This window comes from Python bivittatus, unplaced genomic scaffold (genome assembly GCF_059951505.1).
Source record: "Python bivittatus isolate LINGU-HERP-01145 unplaced genomic scaffold, Pbiv_v1 ctg000580_np1212, whole genome shotgun sequence".
Lineage (NCBI taxonomy): Eukaryota > Metazoa > Chordata > Lepidosauria > Squamata > Pythonidae > Python > Python bivittatus.
Window position 1 is genome coordinate 27,305,344 of NW_028277087.1, and position 16,694 is coordinate 27,322,037.

The window sequence follows — 16,694 nt, forward strand, 5'->3', positions numbered from 1 at the left end:
TTCCAAGGTATTAAACTTTGTAAAAGTACAAATCTGGACAACATAAAAAAGCTGACAAATAACCTTAGCAAGAAAGACCTTGCAGGCTGCAAGAATGAAATGTGTTTCCTATGTTGAGCAACAGTGGCCTAGAATTGCATCCCAAAATATTTACAAGTACACACCTGCTCTACTGAGGTCCCATTAATTTGCCATTTATGCATCTTATAGTAGCATTGTGAAAAAACTAATACTTTTATTTTTTGATCATTTCTTATAAGCTGTCTTTTAGGCAAAAGAAAGCCAATGCCCACAATGCCCTTCTCATTTCCACCTGGCATACAAAATTATGACATCATCTGCATATAACAAATCTGGAATTGTGCAATCTGCAGTATTGGAGAGTAAAGAACAGAAGACTTGAGAGCCTGAACTATTGAATTATTATACAGATTGAAAAATAGTGGTGCTAGAATATATGCTTGCCTAATCCCTCTCTGGGTAGTAGCAGCTCTAGAAAGATGCCCCCAGGGGAACATCTGACTCTCAACAGGGTGTTAGAATAAACAGTTTGGATACAAAGGAGCAATCTTTTATCTATTGAAGATCCCTGTAATTTTCCCCATAGCCTCTCTCTTAGAATCAAATCAAAAACTGATTTGAAATCCAAATAGGCTGCAGAAAGGGTGCCTTTGGGTGCTGAGATGCATTTTTCAGCTAAATGGTGTAGGACCAAACAATGGTCCAAGGTTGAATGGTCACCTCTAAATCCCGCCTACTCCTCAGCAAGAATATTTTCACTTTGGATCCAATCCAATAGTTTTTAAAAACTATAACTTGCTTATTGTATTAAGCTAATAGGTCTGTTACTGTCTATTTCCTTCATTCTTATGGAAAGGGATGACAATGGCTTTATTCCACTCAGATGGAAAATGTGCTCTGCTGTTGATATAAGTAAATAAAGCAGCCAGCACTGAGGCCCACCAATCTTTATTTTCCTTTAGTAATTCTGGAGGGATAAAATCACCTATAGGAGTTTTTCAAGATTGTGGGATGAGCTCCTTGACTTCAGCTACAGACACAGGTAGCCATTAGGGAGGTGTATTATGGATCTTCTTATGTTCTCCGAGTGTTTGGAAGGAATGTAATGAGTTGTCAGATCCAAATGGGGGGTAACTAAAAAGTGGGGGAAAAGTCCAACATTTCAGGCTTTCAAGAAGAGAGTTATTCAGAGGCTTGTTGTCCAACTTGGAGTTTATTCAACTCTCAAACACATTCCTCACAATTCTTTGAAGCACTCACTCTCCCCCTACTTTAATGTCTATTCCATATTTTCATTGTTAGAGTTCTATTCTTTTCCTCCAATTTGAAGCACATTTTCAGATTCTGAGTCTGTCTAATTCCTCAATGACTCTGGGCAGTTTACAAATTAAATATAGATATATAGTTATGAATAAAAAAAGATTCAGGCCAACTGGAAGAACAATACACCCAGCCATAAGGCAAGCATAACAAAACTAAAAGGGGTTCCACAACAATTCTATCCCAAGGCTTGGGAGAACATAACTGTCTTGTTTGTCCAGACATACCTGCTGCCTTGCATATGGCAACCCAGCTTAATACCATCTTGAAATACAAACTGAAGATCACAACATGCAGTTCATTTACTTAGGTTTTATTTAGTTAACAATCATGATTAAATTGGACGTCAGCAAGAAAATATCTTTTATTTGAAGAGAAATCAGAAAAAAAAAATACCACTAATACATTTGCAAAAGCTTCCTCAAATGGCAACTATCAAGCCTTCTGGTCTATTTCTTTTTTTTCAAAGCTAAGTTTAAAGAAAATATTTTTATACCACTGACGTTTATAGAAATTGTATCATAAATTTGAATTTATAAATTGTTTTACTTTACAAACGTAATCTACTAATTTACTCTAGTAAGTAGAAAATACCTTTTACAATACACCCTTACATTACTTTTAAATCAAGCCATGAATAGAGTTTTAAGTAGGCCATGAGAGAGAACGTACTATATAAGAATATATTAATCAGAAATAAACATGAAGATTCTATTGTGCTTTGTATGCTTGAAATGAAAAGTTTTGAAGAAACATATTTTCTTAAACTTGCAGAAAATGGACTTCCTGTACTGACAGCCTCAAGCATAAATAAAAGACAGAACTATAATGTGTATCAGATCACTCTAAGATTATTATCAAGCAACTAAACATTTAATTAAAAGTCAATTACAAATTAGTTTTTTTTTACTGCACCTGTTCAGATTTTAGATATTTGATGCAGCCTAAAATGACTGAGATCAACTTAACATAGGAGCACAGCCAACTAGGGATACAATGCTAAGTGAAATTCAGTTGCAGCTTTCGTCAGTGTTACTAGGAGACCATTGATAGCAAAGAGCTTGGTAATCACAGAGAAGGTGCTAAATGATAGCTATTTATGAACAGAATACCATTCTTATGACAACTGGCTTGCTCTGAGATCTCTAAATATAAAGAGAAACTAGTATCAACACATTCTTTAAAATGTACTGTTGATTTGGTTTGGCTTAGCTTGTTGTGTGAACCCACCAATTGTGATTTATTCAATATAGTTTGATCAAATAATTTAGGTTCAGGCAATGTCCTCAACTTTATTTTACAGAAATGTAAAATGAATTTAAAGAGTTTACATTTTTCAAAACTTTTAATTAGTGGACTTTGCATCTTTCCAAACTTTCCTTTTATGCAAGTATTATTCTTGTAACATAAATTGCTAACATCAATTTGCATATCTAGCTTATGGAAGTATAAAACTATAGGGACAAACACTTGCCAATTATAATCATATAACATAATCATGGATAAATTACTAGTGGATCAGATATACTGCACATTATGTTTTGTTACTGTGCGTGTCTGTCAATTATTAATGAATATAATTCATGTTGAGCTCAATCCCAGCATAACTTCTGATATTATACAGCATCTGTATACAAGATGCCCATGGATTAATTTAATATAAATTGTAAACATCATTCCACAAATAAATGTTTTCTTTAACCAATTAATTGTATTACCATAAGGGTGGCAAAATGGGTTGAAGAAATGACTACTCAACGGTCTCTGCAGCATTTACTGCTTTTGTTAGGATGACAAAAACAGCATTGTGCCACCAGCCCCACCCTTTCAGATATGCATGTGATATCATACCACACATACAAAAGGGCTGCTTTGTCATGCTTCTTTCATGAGTTTGACTGCCCTTGTCACCCCCCATGGATGCCTCTATGACTATTCCTTGTAGAGCTGAAGTGTACTCCAATTTGTGTACTCCTGACTGTTTACAAATTGAAATACAACTTATCATAGGTTCTTGCATCGTAATGAATGATGGAAATTGAATAAATGCTTAACATTCTTTGAAGTACCATAATATTTACATCAAGTTCAAGCTTCAGGCTTAAAATATAGGGAAAATATAAACAGGTATTAACAAGATAGAAAACAGTGAATAAATTACAAACATTATTATTATTAATAATAATAATATATTAAGGGACCAATTATAAAAATACATTCTAATTGCATTGCAAGTTTTCATCAAGATAAGTGACCTGAATTTAAAAAAAGGGGGGGGGAGACAAAAAGAAAGGTGCGTCTATTTATTGATATAATTCCAACTATGAAACAGTGGACAAGAGGACAGAAAGACTAATCAAGTTGTTGTGAAACAAGAAACTCTTTTGGGGAGCCATGTAAACAATATTGAATAAACCTCATTGTCCTATGTTAAGTAAGGATTGCAGGTTAATCATCAAAAGACAGTGATAGAGCCAGCACTGTCTTTTAAAAGAACGGTATGTGTTGCAAAAAATGAAAAATAATGATTCCCACAAGTTGTGTTCAGCTCCAGGTGGCTGCAGTAGTTATGTGGTTTTCTTGCCAGTGTTATAGAAGTGGTTTTTCATTATCTTCTTCTAAGATGCTTTTTCAACTTTCCATTTTAGCCCATAATCTTGGAATTACAGGTGGTTCCCCAACTCCTATCCCCACCAGAATATGAAACATATACCACAAAGCATACTGCTATTTGATTCTAAAATCCAAATTTTCAGAACATATATTGTTGGGAGTTGAATATCAAGTTTCAATACATGGTAAGAAAAATGGGCATTTAACAACTGTTAACAGTATCCACCTTAACGTACTTTCAGATCAAGATAGGCATATTAAATTAAAACTATATACATTATGGAAATTATCCACAATTTAGTGAAATGTCCTAAAGGAAGTACAAACAGAGATCTCAGGGATTTCTGATCTTTTCATTAACAAAACCATGGTAATGCTGAGAGTACATAATGTGTGTGTACAGGAAGCTCTCTACTACACCTTTTATTATTAATTTTAAATATTTTAAAATTTAAATTAAAAGCTGATATGCAGGAAAGTAGAATGTTATACTTCAGCACTGACTCTACTACCACATTATTTGAATCCCTGAATCTCTGAATCCCACATTATTTCTCAAGAAAATAAAAATGTTGGGTAACTACTGCCAGTGCTTTATTTGACGGTCTCACTGGAGCTGGGTCGCCAATACATTTAAATAAGTAAATAAAAATAATCTATGTGTGTGTGTGTGTATGTGCACGCCTTAAAGTCACTGTTGACTCCTGGAGACTGCTCGGACAAGTCCCTAAAGTTTTCTTGGCAAGATTTCGGAAGTGGTTTGCCATTGCCTCTTTCCTACGGCTAAGAGAGCATGACTGGCCCAAAATCACCCAGCTGGCTTTGTGCCTAAGGCAACACTAGAACTCATAGTCTCCCAGTTTCTAGAATGGTGCCTTAACCACTACACCAAACTGGCTCTCCTATTCTCTCTTATGGACAATTTATTCCACACAGGAATCAATAAATTAATCAAAAACCTATTTTAAAATGTACTGAATTCTTTTTAATTTGTATAAATTTAGCTAGAAAAAGTATTTCTGCATTATTCTAACTTGCTATTACCAGATGTTTGTATTTTTTTAAATGAATGAAAATGGAAAAAGATTATTAATAAATAAAACATAGGATAACTTGTGGAAAAAAGGACATGTTTGTATTTGCGGTAACTTGTGGCAATATTGTTTCAAAATGTTTCTGTGGCATAAAACAATGGAAACTATAAGGTGTATAAAATAAGAAAAGTGTTTTCATTTCTTATATTAAAATTGTAAGAAGTTGGAAGTTTAGTTTCCCAGTAACAAATATTGAGAAGGATCTACTTACTTTTACATGTTATTAGGCCATTGTGTTCAAAAATAGCAAAAACCATAGACGTTTCAGATAGGATCTAATAAAAGTCATCATTATTTCTTATTTAACAGATCATGGACAAAAAAATCATCTGAGAATTTTAATAGGCTTGCAACTCAGTCTAAATTTTTAAAGACATTCCTCCTCAACTGATGAACACCTGGCTGACCACATGTGGGCTTGGAAGCTAAGCAGGGTCAGAACTAGTTATTACTTTGATGAGATACCACAAAAGAAGTCGAGGGATATCTAATATCTAATATATATTTTATTAGTTTGTTTGATTTATATAGCCACCCATCTCATGTACGTGACTCTGGGTAGCTTACAGAGTTAAACACACACAAACACACCACACACCTATTAAAAAATAACCAAAATTATAACAACAAAAGACCATTAAACATTAAAAACTATTAAACGTTAAAAAAAATCTGTGGGAGAATGCAATGAATTTCAATAAATGTCTAATAAATTAGAATACCTATCCACAATCTGACATTTAGAAACTACTGATGATCTAGCTCATCTAGAATTATGGCCATTAAAATAGACAAACTAAAACTTAATTGCCCAATAGCTTGAAATAACAAATATCTAAGTAATGAAATGAGCATGAACAGTCTATTGAGGAACTTATAAAATGATTGATATGTAAGCATCTTGAAAACAACATGAAGATTACATTTTGCTGGACAAGTCTTATTTCATTTTTGATTGGGTAACTTCCTTAGCAGATTGTGGGAATGCTGTGGACATAATGCATCTTGAATTCAGTAAAACATCTGATAAAGTATCCTGCAGCATCCTATCAACAGAGTATGGCCTGGATGGCATATCTATTAGGTAGATCACTGTATTCAAAGACTGCCTATCAATAATTCCTCACTAAATTAGAGTGAAGCATCAAAAGTATGATGGGGAATTCAAAACTACATCTTGCAAACAGAAATTGAAGGAACTGGGAATATTCTTTACTTCTGATAATTTATAACTGTTTTGACTGCACCTTTTTTCCAAGTACCTGAAGGGATGACATAAAGACCTGTTTTCTATCATCTTAGAGCATAGGGCAAAGAATAATGGTCTTAAGTTAGAGAAAGATAGATACTAGTTGAATATTCCTAACAATAAAAGCAGTTTGACACTTAAACCAATTACTAAGGGTATTACCGAGCTCCTGTTCACTAGATGTGTTTAAGCAAAAGCTGAACAACCACCTGCTGAGGTTATTTTAATTTCCATTCTTACACATGGATTGGATTTAATGGCATAAGTGGCCCCTTCTGACACTATGATTCTAGGGGTGGAACACTGCTCTATGAATGTTGCATACTATGAGGAATGAATGAAAAGTAATGCCTCCACCTCCATAAATTTATTATTAAAGAAACAGGAAAATAATCCTTGAAAAGAGCTTTTTTCATTACCTGTATATACTTTTTCTCACAACAACTTCCCAACTGAAGTGAAAGAACAGATGCTGAAGAATATGTCAGAGCTTTAAGTGTTTTATACTGCTGTCTGTTGGCAGTTTATAATATTGGAGGCATTACTTTTTATTCAATCCTCTTATCAAATGACAGTGCAATTAATGTTTCCCTGCAATTCCCTCTACATAATATCACATCAATGTTTTCAGTACTACCTGCATATACTAAATTATATCCCAACTTTCTGCCAACTTCAGAATATTCTCTCACCATCTAAACTTGTATTTTAAAATGTCTTACATTATTTTCATCTCATAGATTAGTTTTGATTTTATGATTGTTGAGATCCTCCAAGGCCTGCAAACTTTTTAAATCTCAACCTTTCACTAACCAAAGCAAGATTCTCAAACTTCCTCCCAAGTACCCTTCTTTCGTTCATTCTCATGCATCAATTTTCTCTTTGACTATTTTTGCCAGATATTTCAGCCCATTAAAAGTCATGTCATTTCTTCCTTACAACCTTACAATACATATTAAAATTACTGCTCTGACTGCCTTTCATTTGATAATTAAAATATTTCCCTTTCTGGCCTTCTTTAGGTTTCACAAATCTTTTAAATTTACCTTGTGTGCAGTGTTGAAAAAAAAATCATTTCTCTCATACAACACCTTTCCTTAAATCCCTGCATTGTTTGTCTCTCCATTTATGGAACGTGAACAAGATTCCTATTAATCTTTTGGTATAATCATCTGGTACCCATCTCATCTGTATTTAAATAGCATTTTACTTGTAATAGTTATTCATTCATATCCTTTCTATTATTATTATTTCCCTTTCCTTCTTCTTAATGTACTTATTGGGGTGCAAACCTGGGTTTTGTTCTTGGCATAGCACTGAATTTATTGGTGAAGTTATAAAAATATTTTCTTTTAAAAATGTAAGTCTAAAGACCTAAATGGCTCAGAAAAATATATTTTAGGAAAAATCTTTTACATTAATACCAGCAATATTAAATTCATCTTAATTATTGTCTGAAAGGAAGAGGGAAAACCTTGTCTCTAACCCCACATTTTGGAAAAAAGCCCCATGGGAGTAAAGGTGAAAAAAAGTGAAGCTGTCAAGTTCCTGTCCCAGTGCTTGAAGGCTGTGCGGATGGGATGGGCAGGCACTGTCTCCGACTGAATCCTATCAAGACTGAGTAGCTATGGGTGTTTGGGCCATCCATATCTGTGATATTCTACCTTTAACCTCGGATGGAGTACCACTTCCCCATTCAGGAGTAGTGCATTATCTGGGTGTCTTCCTGAACTCACAGTTCCTACTTGATGAGCAGGTGGCAGCTGTGGCCAGGAAGGCCTTTGCACAGCTTCATCTGGTGCACCAGTTGCACCCTCTCCTAGATCAGGAAGCCCTTCAGATAGTTACTCAAGTCCTGGTCACCTCATGGTTTGACTACTACAATACACTCTACATAGGTCTGCCCTTGAAGACTACCTGGAAACTTCAACTGGTCCAAAATAAAGTGTAATGGGCAATAATAGGCATGCCTTGGTAAGCCCACATAACACCTCTGTTCTGTGAGCTGCACTTGTTGCCAGTTTACTATCAGGTGCAATTCAAAGTGCTAGTAGTTACCTATAAAACCCTAAATGTTATAGGGCCTGGTTATTTGAGGAGCTACCTATTTCCCATACTATCTGCCTGCCCAATTCAATCTAGCAGGGTTGGTGCACTCCTTCAATTAAACAATGCCATCTATCAGGACCCTGGAAGTGTCACTTCTCTGCCATAGCACCTGCCCTCCGGAATGAGGTTCCCTCTGAGAATCCAAATGGCAAAGACTGAAGTTCCCTTCTGAGTAATGTAGGTTTGCTTTGGTTGTTGTCCAGTTTGTGTCATCTTTTGTTCTTTGCTTTCATCATTGCATTGTTTTATTATTCTGTGTGTTTTTATCTGTGAACTGCCCAGAATTGCTGGGAGTCAAGCAGTGCAAAAATAAATAAATAAATAAATAAATAAATAAATAAATAAATAAATAAATAATAAAGTGATGGTAAGTATAAAGGCAGCTCATGTAGATATGAAGTACATGTAATCCTTTCTCCTGAAATTCAATCAGAAGAGTTCCATCTGCTTTCTGATCACATCAATTCTTAAATGAAAACTGATTATGTATCCAAAGTATGGAAGACAGGCAGCAACCTTCAAAAGAATTGACCTAATGGTAAATCACAGTATGGTATCTGTCTTTACTCTTTTCTCTTTTATCATGAACAACATTCAATTAAAGGATGAGATTAAAGAATGTTTGCAGGCATTTCAGGATCACAGCATCATGACATGAAAATTGATCTATGATCCCACAGTGATCTTCCCAATTCTATCAAGAAGTCAGTTTCAACGATGAGGATAGCTACACATAAAAGACAAGATAAGAGTACAAGATAATGTATATGAAGTGCTTTTAATATTCTAAAATGTAACACAAGTTCATAGTAGCAATAGTAGCAGTTACTTCTGGTTTAAAGATAACTTTGAAAACAATACCCAAATAAACAAAACCAAGGTATCATTTCATAGAACTTAAAGAGCAAATTAAGCAGTGAGTTCATCCAACACATCAAGCTAAATTATCAGTTATTCTATAACTAATATACTAGGGGGGGGGGGGGGGAGAGAGAGAGAGAGAGAGAGAGAGAGAGAGAGAGAGAGAGAGATGTTAGTATGAACACAGATGTAAAATCTTTTTTATGGATTCTACATGCTAATGATTGCCCGGCCAAGGCCAAACATGGATAGGATCAAATGCATGTATATCCCTTATTCTCACATTCTCATAAACCCACCCATGCACCCAAACACACACACACACACACACACACACTATCCTATTCAAAATCAGTGGAATACCTTTAACTACAGTGCAAACTGTTTGCAATTACTTCCTGACTGTACCATTCTATCTAATTTAGTTTTGTTAGCAAATTTCACTCTTACTCCTTATTTGAACATATAACAAACTAGTATACCTAATAAAAACTGGACTCCTAAAGCTCATTGACTTCCCACTTTATAGCAGACACTTTCAAAAGGGCATGATAAATTGTTTATTAAAACACACATATAACTTAACACCTGACATTTAAAGCAAAAATTGAATCTATTAAGAGTTCTTGTACTGAGCCATATTTCTTATAAAAACACCAAATTGTAATTTACAGTAAACAGATTTTAATACCCTATAACTTAATTTCAGGAGCATTCATATTTATCTATTTAATATATAAATCCCTTATTTTCCAGTGTCATGTGAATGCTTTTTATGTGACATGTAGTTTTTCACTTTTAAATTACCATCATCGAAGGGAAGCAATTGCATCTTTACTCCCCAGTTAATATTACATCATACGCATTGTTTATTAAACTCCTTTTCAATGCAGGTCAGCAAGCTGATTGATATAGACTATTCTACAGCTGAAGTTATCACAAACCTGTAAATGTTCAGTACTTTAACTGATATCGATGCTCTATAAGCAACCAGGAATAAGACATTTTCCCACTCTACTTCTCACACAATACAGTACTGTAATCTTCATCAATCTTGTTAAAGATTCCTCATTTGAACTGTGTGTTTACATATTAGTTACTGAATATGACTGTGTGCATGCATATATCTTATTTCCAGAGCCTTACTATTAATGTTTGATAACTTACTACACACAGATAAAGCTACCAACACTCTTTTGTATTTCCCGAGGTATGCTAAGAAACTTAAAAACATGTATTCTTTCTTTTGACATCTGTGTTTTTTCTAATATAAGGTATTGCCAACTGTGGATTTCAGATACTTATTTCTGTATTTGTTTTATATAGCTCCCTGTATTAATATTCATTCAAAATGTATTTTTGCTTAAAAGTATGTTATTTTGGAATGGGGGGAGATATAGGATAGCCACAGCTTGACAGAAATCAGAATCAGTTAACATTAAGCATAAAAATACTTATGACTAGTTTGTGTATGGAGTCTGAATGTGCTGTATTTCATGTAAAATAAAAAGATAATCTTAGTGAACTTGAAATCAAATCATGAAAAAGCTTTTCTGCAAAAAAAAAAGGCAACAATGAGAAGAAAACATTTGACGAGGAATAATAATAATAATAATAATAATAATAATAATAATAATAATAAACTATACTGTATATGGAAGCAGGTTTGATTCTCAGTATCTAGGACTGCCAAGGATCTACTTCAGATCCAAGCCTAATACGTACTCCCCCCCCCCCCATTTATTCCTTTGGGACTTTTTTCCAAAGTGTGGGGCTTAGAGACAAAGGTTTTCCTCCTTCCTTCAGGCAATAACTATCGTGGCTTGCTAGCTCTCTGAACCATACAAATCTGCATAAGGTGCAGCCCAAGTGTCCTTGTAATATATTAAATCTCATTCCATGTACACTACATCCATCATTAGCAGCAGGCATTACTGTCATTACCATAAGTATGGCAGAAACAACATCAGACAAATCATACAAAACGTATCCAGTGATGTTTATCTCCTGACAGAATGGCATTTTAAAAGATCTTGCTTTCTCCCTTCATCCCTCTATGCACATCAAAAATCGACCTGAGGGTTGGATACTGTCTAGAATACATCCAGAGCGTATGCAGGGTTTGTTACCAATTCTAAAACCTACCATTGCAATGCAATGGTACTTAAAGCAATCCCACAAAGTTCCACAAGATTCCATATTTTTAATGTTTTCATATATTACAGAACAGAATGGTTAGTGACAAGTTGCAAGCTTGTAACAAAATCCTTTCTATGTTAAACATTTTATTTACATAATGCAAGATAAAATATACATAATAGAAATAGGAAACAATAAAGTAAGTTTTTGAGTCAATAAACCATATTTCTAATGCCTAAATTCCTAGCTTATTTAAGTTTAAAAGAAAGTACTCTCTCCACAGTTGAATATGCTGGGGCAATAAAAATGAAGCATTTTCCTTAGGCAACAATTTGATCAACTCCTTAATTTCACAACATCAGCAGTTTGAGTAGTTCAGCTAACTTCAACCTGTTGGTGAAATCTAACTGCATCCACTTGCCGACAAAATGACATCTATAAGCAATGCTCATGCTCCCTCCTACTGCTGCGTAGCCCTCTCATCTCTCTCCCCAAATTCACTAGAGGGTTGGAGGGCTTTCTCGAATAGATTTTGCAGTCATACCTCTGTACTGCAAGTAGAAGAAGATGTAGTGTCCCACTTTTCCAATAATAATCATTGTACATGTTGAAAATTATTTAGTCAGCTGTAATTGTAGAGTCATATTACAAATAATGAAATCTAAGTATTAAAATTCCTGCTGAATTTCAGCTTTTTTATTCCTCAATGATTAATAAGTAATACGCACCTGCAAACGAATAGTACCTGATTTCAGAGATGTAATTCAGAGTTAAATGTGTGGACATCTTCAACAGAAAAAGAACTTTTTACTATATGGTGGTGTATGTGGATTTGTATAGTGTAAAAAAAGGTAACACAGAAGAAGTGGCTAACTTGACATTATAGATTATTATATACTCAGTACAAATTAAAACTATTGGTACCATTTTACTTATGCTATTTACCAAGGACTAGAAGTATGTACATATTTTGGTGGACAGAATTAAGTGAGTAGGGTTTATTTTTTTTTTAAAAAAAATCATTAAATATTTGAGCCTTATTAGGGAAGGGGCATAAACATGACCATTATCTCCTAGAAAAATGTTTTATACTGTGTTGCAGTTTTTGCAATCAAAGACCTACATCGAAGACTTTAAAAATATGTGTTACCACATTAAAATTGAAATTTGGAATTACTATTGGTTATTAATAATAAGTAATGAGTAAGCATAAATAACTATAATTTCCTTTAGCAGTATCATGTAAAAACACATATTCTTCCATGAAAATAAACTATGAAAACTAAAGCTTGAGGATCAGAGGGTCAGAAATGTCAATGTCCTTTGCATTCTCTATTATGGACATACAAAATATAATGTAAGGATCAAAATACATTCAGAACACTAATTGTAAATTGTACAGTATAAGCCTTATATCCGGCATGTTTCAAAAGTTTCCTACTTCTTTCAGAATGCATCAGAAATATAAGAAACGGAATAGAGAACATAGTTTATAATTCCAATGTTTTGCTAATTAAGTTAAAGCATCATCTATAAACAATGCTGTAAATATATTAGCTTTATAACAGAGAACTACTATTATAATACCTCATGTGTTCAAAAGCCATTACCAGTCTCACAACTATTTTAAATAGAATAAATGGGAAATAATTCTGAGAAAATTTAGTAACTGTCTGCCACATGCAGCATTCTATAGCTCTCTAAGATTCCAAATTAGCAACATGTATCCTTATCCTTTACTAATCAGCATGATAGACAGGAATACAAAATCACCATAATGACAAATTACACAAATACATGTTTCTCCGGATGCATTTTACGTATCTTTGATAATGTAATGGAAGGTGTCTTTCAGCACTTTGACAAACTCTATTGCAGGTTATAAAGAAAGTACTGTATCATTGTATGCACAAAAATCCTTTTTATTATGATGTTATGACTTGCTTGTGTCATAAAGAACTGCAATTTTCTGAAAAGCTGTAATGTAACTTAAGAGTCCTGCCTCTCTTTCATCCACTCCTCACAAACAGCTCTCTGGGATAGTGACTTCACATCCTTTGACATCAGCACAGCTTGAAAGAGGGGAGGGGAGCACCAGGGTCGAAAGCAGTAAAACCTGTTTAACATTGCAAGCAGCCCACCCAATTGTTAAATCTTTTAAAAATACCGTACAACCCTGCTGTCTAATTTTATAACTTTAATAAATCTGCATCAAAACAAAAATGGATTCTTCTACAAAGGACTTCCTGCTTTCCTTACCCGAGAATCACAATAGCTAGCCACAGAAGGTTACAATTCATTCAAACACAAATAACTCACCTCGAATATGTAAAAGGGCCACAGGCTGGAACGGCCCATTTGAATTGGCTGCTTCTACCACCATTCTGTTGCCAGCTTTATTACATGTCAACATTTAGGCTTCAGCAGAGAAAGCCGTGTACTCCTTAAGGCAAGAAACCAGCCTCCATTTTAGTTTAAAAAAAAAAGAAACTGAAGCTCTCTGCAGCTGGAGGGAACTGGCTAGTTAGTGATGTCAGCAGAGATGAGAAAGCCGATTGGCTATCTACACCAACTTAAAATGACTCTAAAAAGCCGCAAATGAAAAGAGCTCTCTGTGTGATTGTCATTGTGCATTCAGCATGTATATTGTCAGCTTGCTCATACTTCTATTCATCACTAGTAAATGAAAATCTAAACCGCTATTTTAAAATAATAGCACAAAAAAAAAAAGGCAGAGTATAGCAGCATATCATGACAAAAATAGTGAACTTTCACACATTCATTTAAGTGTATTAGGCTTTCTCAAAAGAATTTTCATGCATTCAGAAGATTAATACGCGTTCCTATTTCAGTAGCATTTGATATAAATATTAAACATTTTTCCTTTCCTCTAATGAACTTACATCAAATATACAAACTTTATGCTTATACTTTTAGGGTTTTACAAAATTTCCCATAACATGTTATAGAAAAATATTTAATTCTTCCTTCTGTTCCCCAAATATACAGACTGTAAACTTTTTTGAAAAGTCTGCAAGCAACAGCTACATTGAACTTATTTATATGTCTTTAAAAAAAAATTCTGGAGACTATCACTCAAGGGAAGCATACAAGGTTTGCATGCAGAAAAGGTTAAATTGAGGGATCTCCAGAGGGCTGAAAATATTCCTGCCTGAAATCCTAGAGAGCCACTGCTAGATCCACTTCAAATGGTAGAGGCAATTCCTCCTATCTCAGAAGCTAATGGTGAATAACATTTTTAGTGAATTTCATTGCCACAATAGTTCCTTGCCACTCCCATCTGAGTATCAAAGCCAGAATTATGTCCTCCATCCTCCATCTGCATAATTTACACAGACTGCAAGATTCAGATTTCTTATCTCTAGATTTGTACTCGCTGGACCATATGCATTTTCTCCCTTTAATTAATTAATTAAATTAATTCAGAGGATACACGGTCCTGACTAATTACCAAAAAAGAATACAAGCTAAATAAAAGTCTGGAAGAAAAAGAAAAAAATGTAACTTCTTGAAATAAGGGGATGCTTATTAAATGTCGCTGGTACCTGTGGATGCTGAGTCACAGCACAGACAATTAATTGGCAAATATGATTCCCATATATAAAAAACTATTGACTCAATCCCAATGGTTGATTTATGTACAAAAACTGAGCCTAAGAAGGGGCAAAACCTTGCATAATAAGCAATTTATATAAAGGTAAATGTACTGGTAAAGTTTTTAAGTTATAGCAAAGAGAGGAATCAACTGACTACTAAATTAATTCTTGAAATTAATGAAGAGTAAATAGGGATGGAATTCAGGAACAAATCACAGAAACAGAGGTTACAAAATGTATCACAAACATACTGCTTTAAATCCAACAAAAACATACAGATCATTGTCCAGTTTTTTAAAAAAGATGTTATCCTGAGTTATTGGTATACTCACAGTGTCTTGGGTAATGTAAGTCTTCGTGAAATTTGGGGGGTGGGGGGGAGGATTAGAATTTTAGGGAAGAATGCAAAAACCTTGTGAGATTTTTAAAAATGTGTATTAACTTTGACGGTCCCGCTCAGAATCACCTCCAGCACACTTGTGAACCACATGCTGAAAACCACTGGCTTATGGTAAGGATAATAAGAATTCTATTCTTAATATTTGTATTACAGTTACAATTCTAAATCAGTTTAGGCAATAATTAGTTAGCTGTTAGATGTCTTGACATTCTGTGCCCCAACTTGAAGCATTAACTTTAACAAACTGTCTAATATATCCTCAGAGAAACAGACTTGTCCTTTTTTTTTTTTTTTTAGTTTAATCTGAGCTGATTAAGACAACAGTTCAGAATGTGTGCTGGATAAACATTATGATGAAAAATAGGCAATATGCAAGTTGTGTAGGTCCTTACAATTTTTTAAAAAGGAGAACATTTTTATAAAGCTTAACATTATCAAGATTTTGTTATAAAATACAAGTCTTTATCAGAGTCACTTTGTGTGAGATAGGCAGCTATATAAATATGATAAATAAATAAAAAATAAAATTATGCAGAGTTTAAAAATGATTCAGAAAAAGTGCTTCTGATCTTGTGTGAGTACAGCAACTATTAGTTAAAGCAGCCCCACATTTTACAGATTTCTGAATGACCCTGAAAAAAAGGTAGTCTGCTTCAATAAATAACCAAGAAATACTGCACTCACTTGAAGTCTGAAGCATCTTTTTAATCATTTTCAAAATGTGCATATTAGAATGTACAGGTAGTCCTCTTTTAGCGACTACAATTGGTTCCGGCAACTTGGTTATTAAATGAAGCGGTTGCTAAAATCAAGTGACCGCAACTGTGTTTACAATTTTATTTCAGCTTTCCTTTGCCTCTTGCTACTTCTTTCAGCTGAACTGAGGTTTTTTTCTCTCTCTCTTTGAGGACATCTTGATATGGGGTAAATAAGCAAGTAAAAATAAGAGCAGATCATACGTGTGTTGGCGTTAATCTGTGCGTCGATGCTTAATTTCGGATTTGCAGGACAGATACGAAAGAACTAGAACACTAAGGGAAACACCAGGACAGTAATAAATCTTGACAAATGTTTATTAAGAAATTGAATATACTTACAGTGCCAGAAGGATACGACCCCAAACAGCAGGGAAGGTTTCTGGAACTCGATTCAGTCAGAGAGGTGGGTAAGAGGGCAAATCTTACAGCCCTTTTCCCCCACTCCCCCACCCTTTGGCATGCTCACCCTTGCACTGGGATAATTAGCAAGAAGGAAGTTAATGCGTGTATTTA

The 16,694-nt window shown here is 34.3% G+C and overlaps 1 protein-coding gene across 4 annotated transcripts in view; it reads right to left on the reverse strand.

The window, feature by feature from the left end:
• The window catches only part of PPP2R5C (protein phosphatase 2 regulatory subunit B'gamma), a 77,576-nt gene that overhangs the window by 38,106 nt on the left and 22,776 nt on the right, over positions 1–16,694 (reverse strand). The window contains exon 1 of one of the 4 annotated variants that reach the window (XM_088149830.1): positions 13,726–13,887. The exons of 2 other annotated variants lie outside the window; for them this stretch is intronic. In XM_088149830.1, the coding sequence (XP_088005956.1) occupies positions 13,726–13,819 (94 nt within the window). In that variant the 5' untranslated portion in view covers positions 13,820–13,887. Of the gene's footprint in view, positions 1–13,725; positions 13,888–16,694 lie in introns of those variants that run through there. One more of the 4 variants, XM_007433399.4, reaches the window with a different exon arrangement.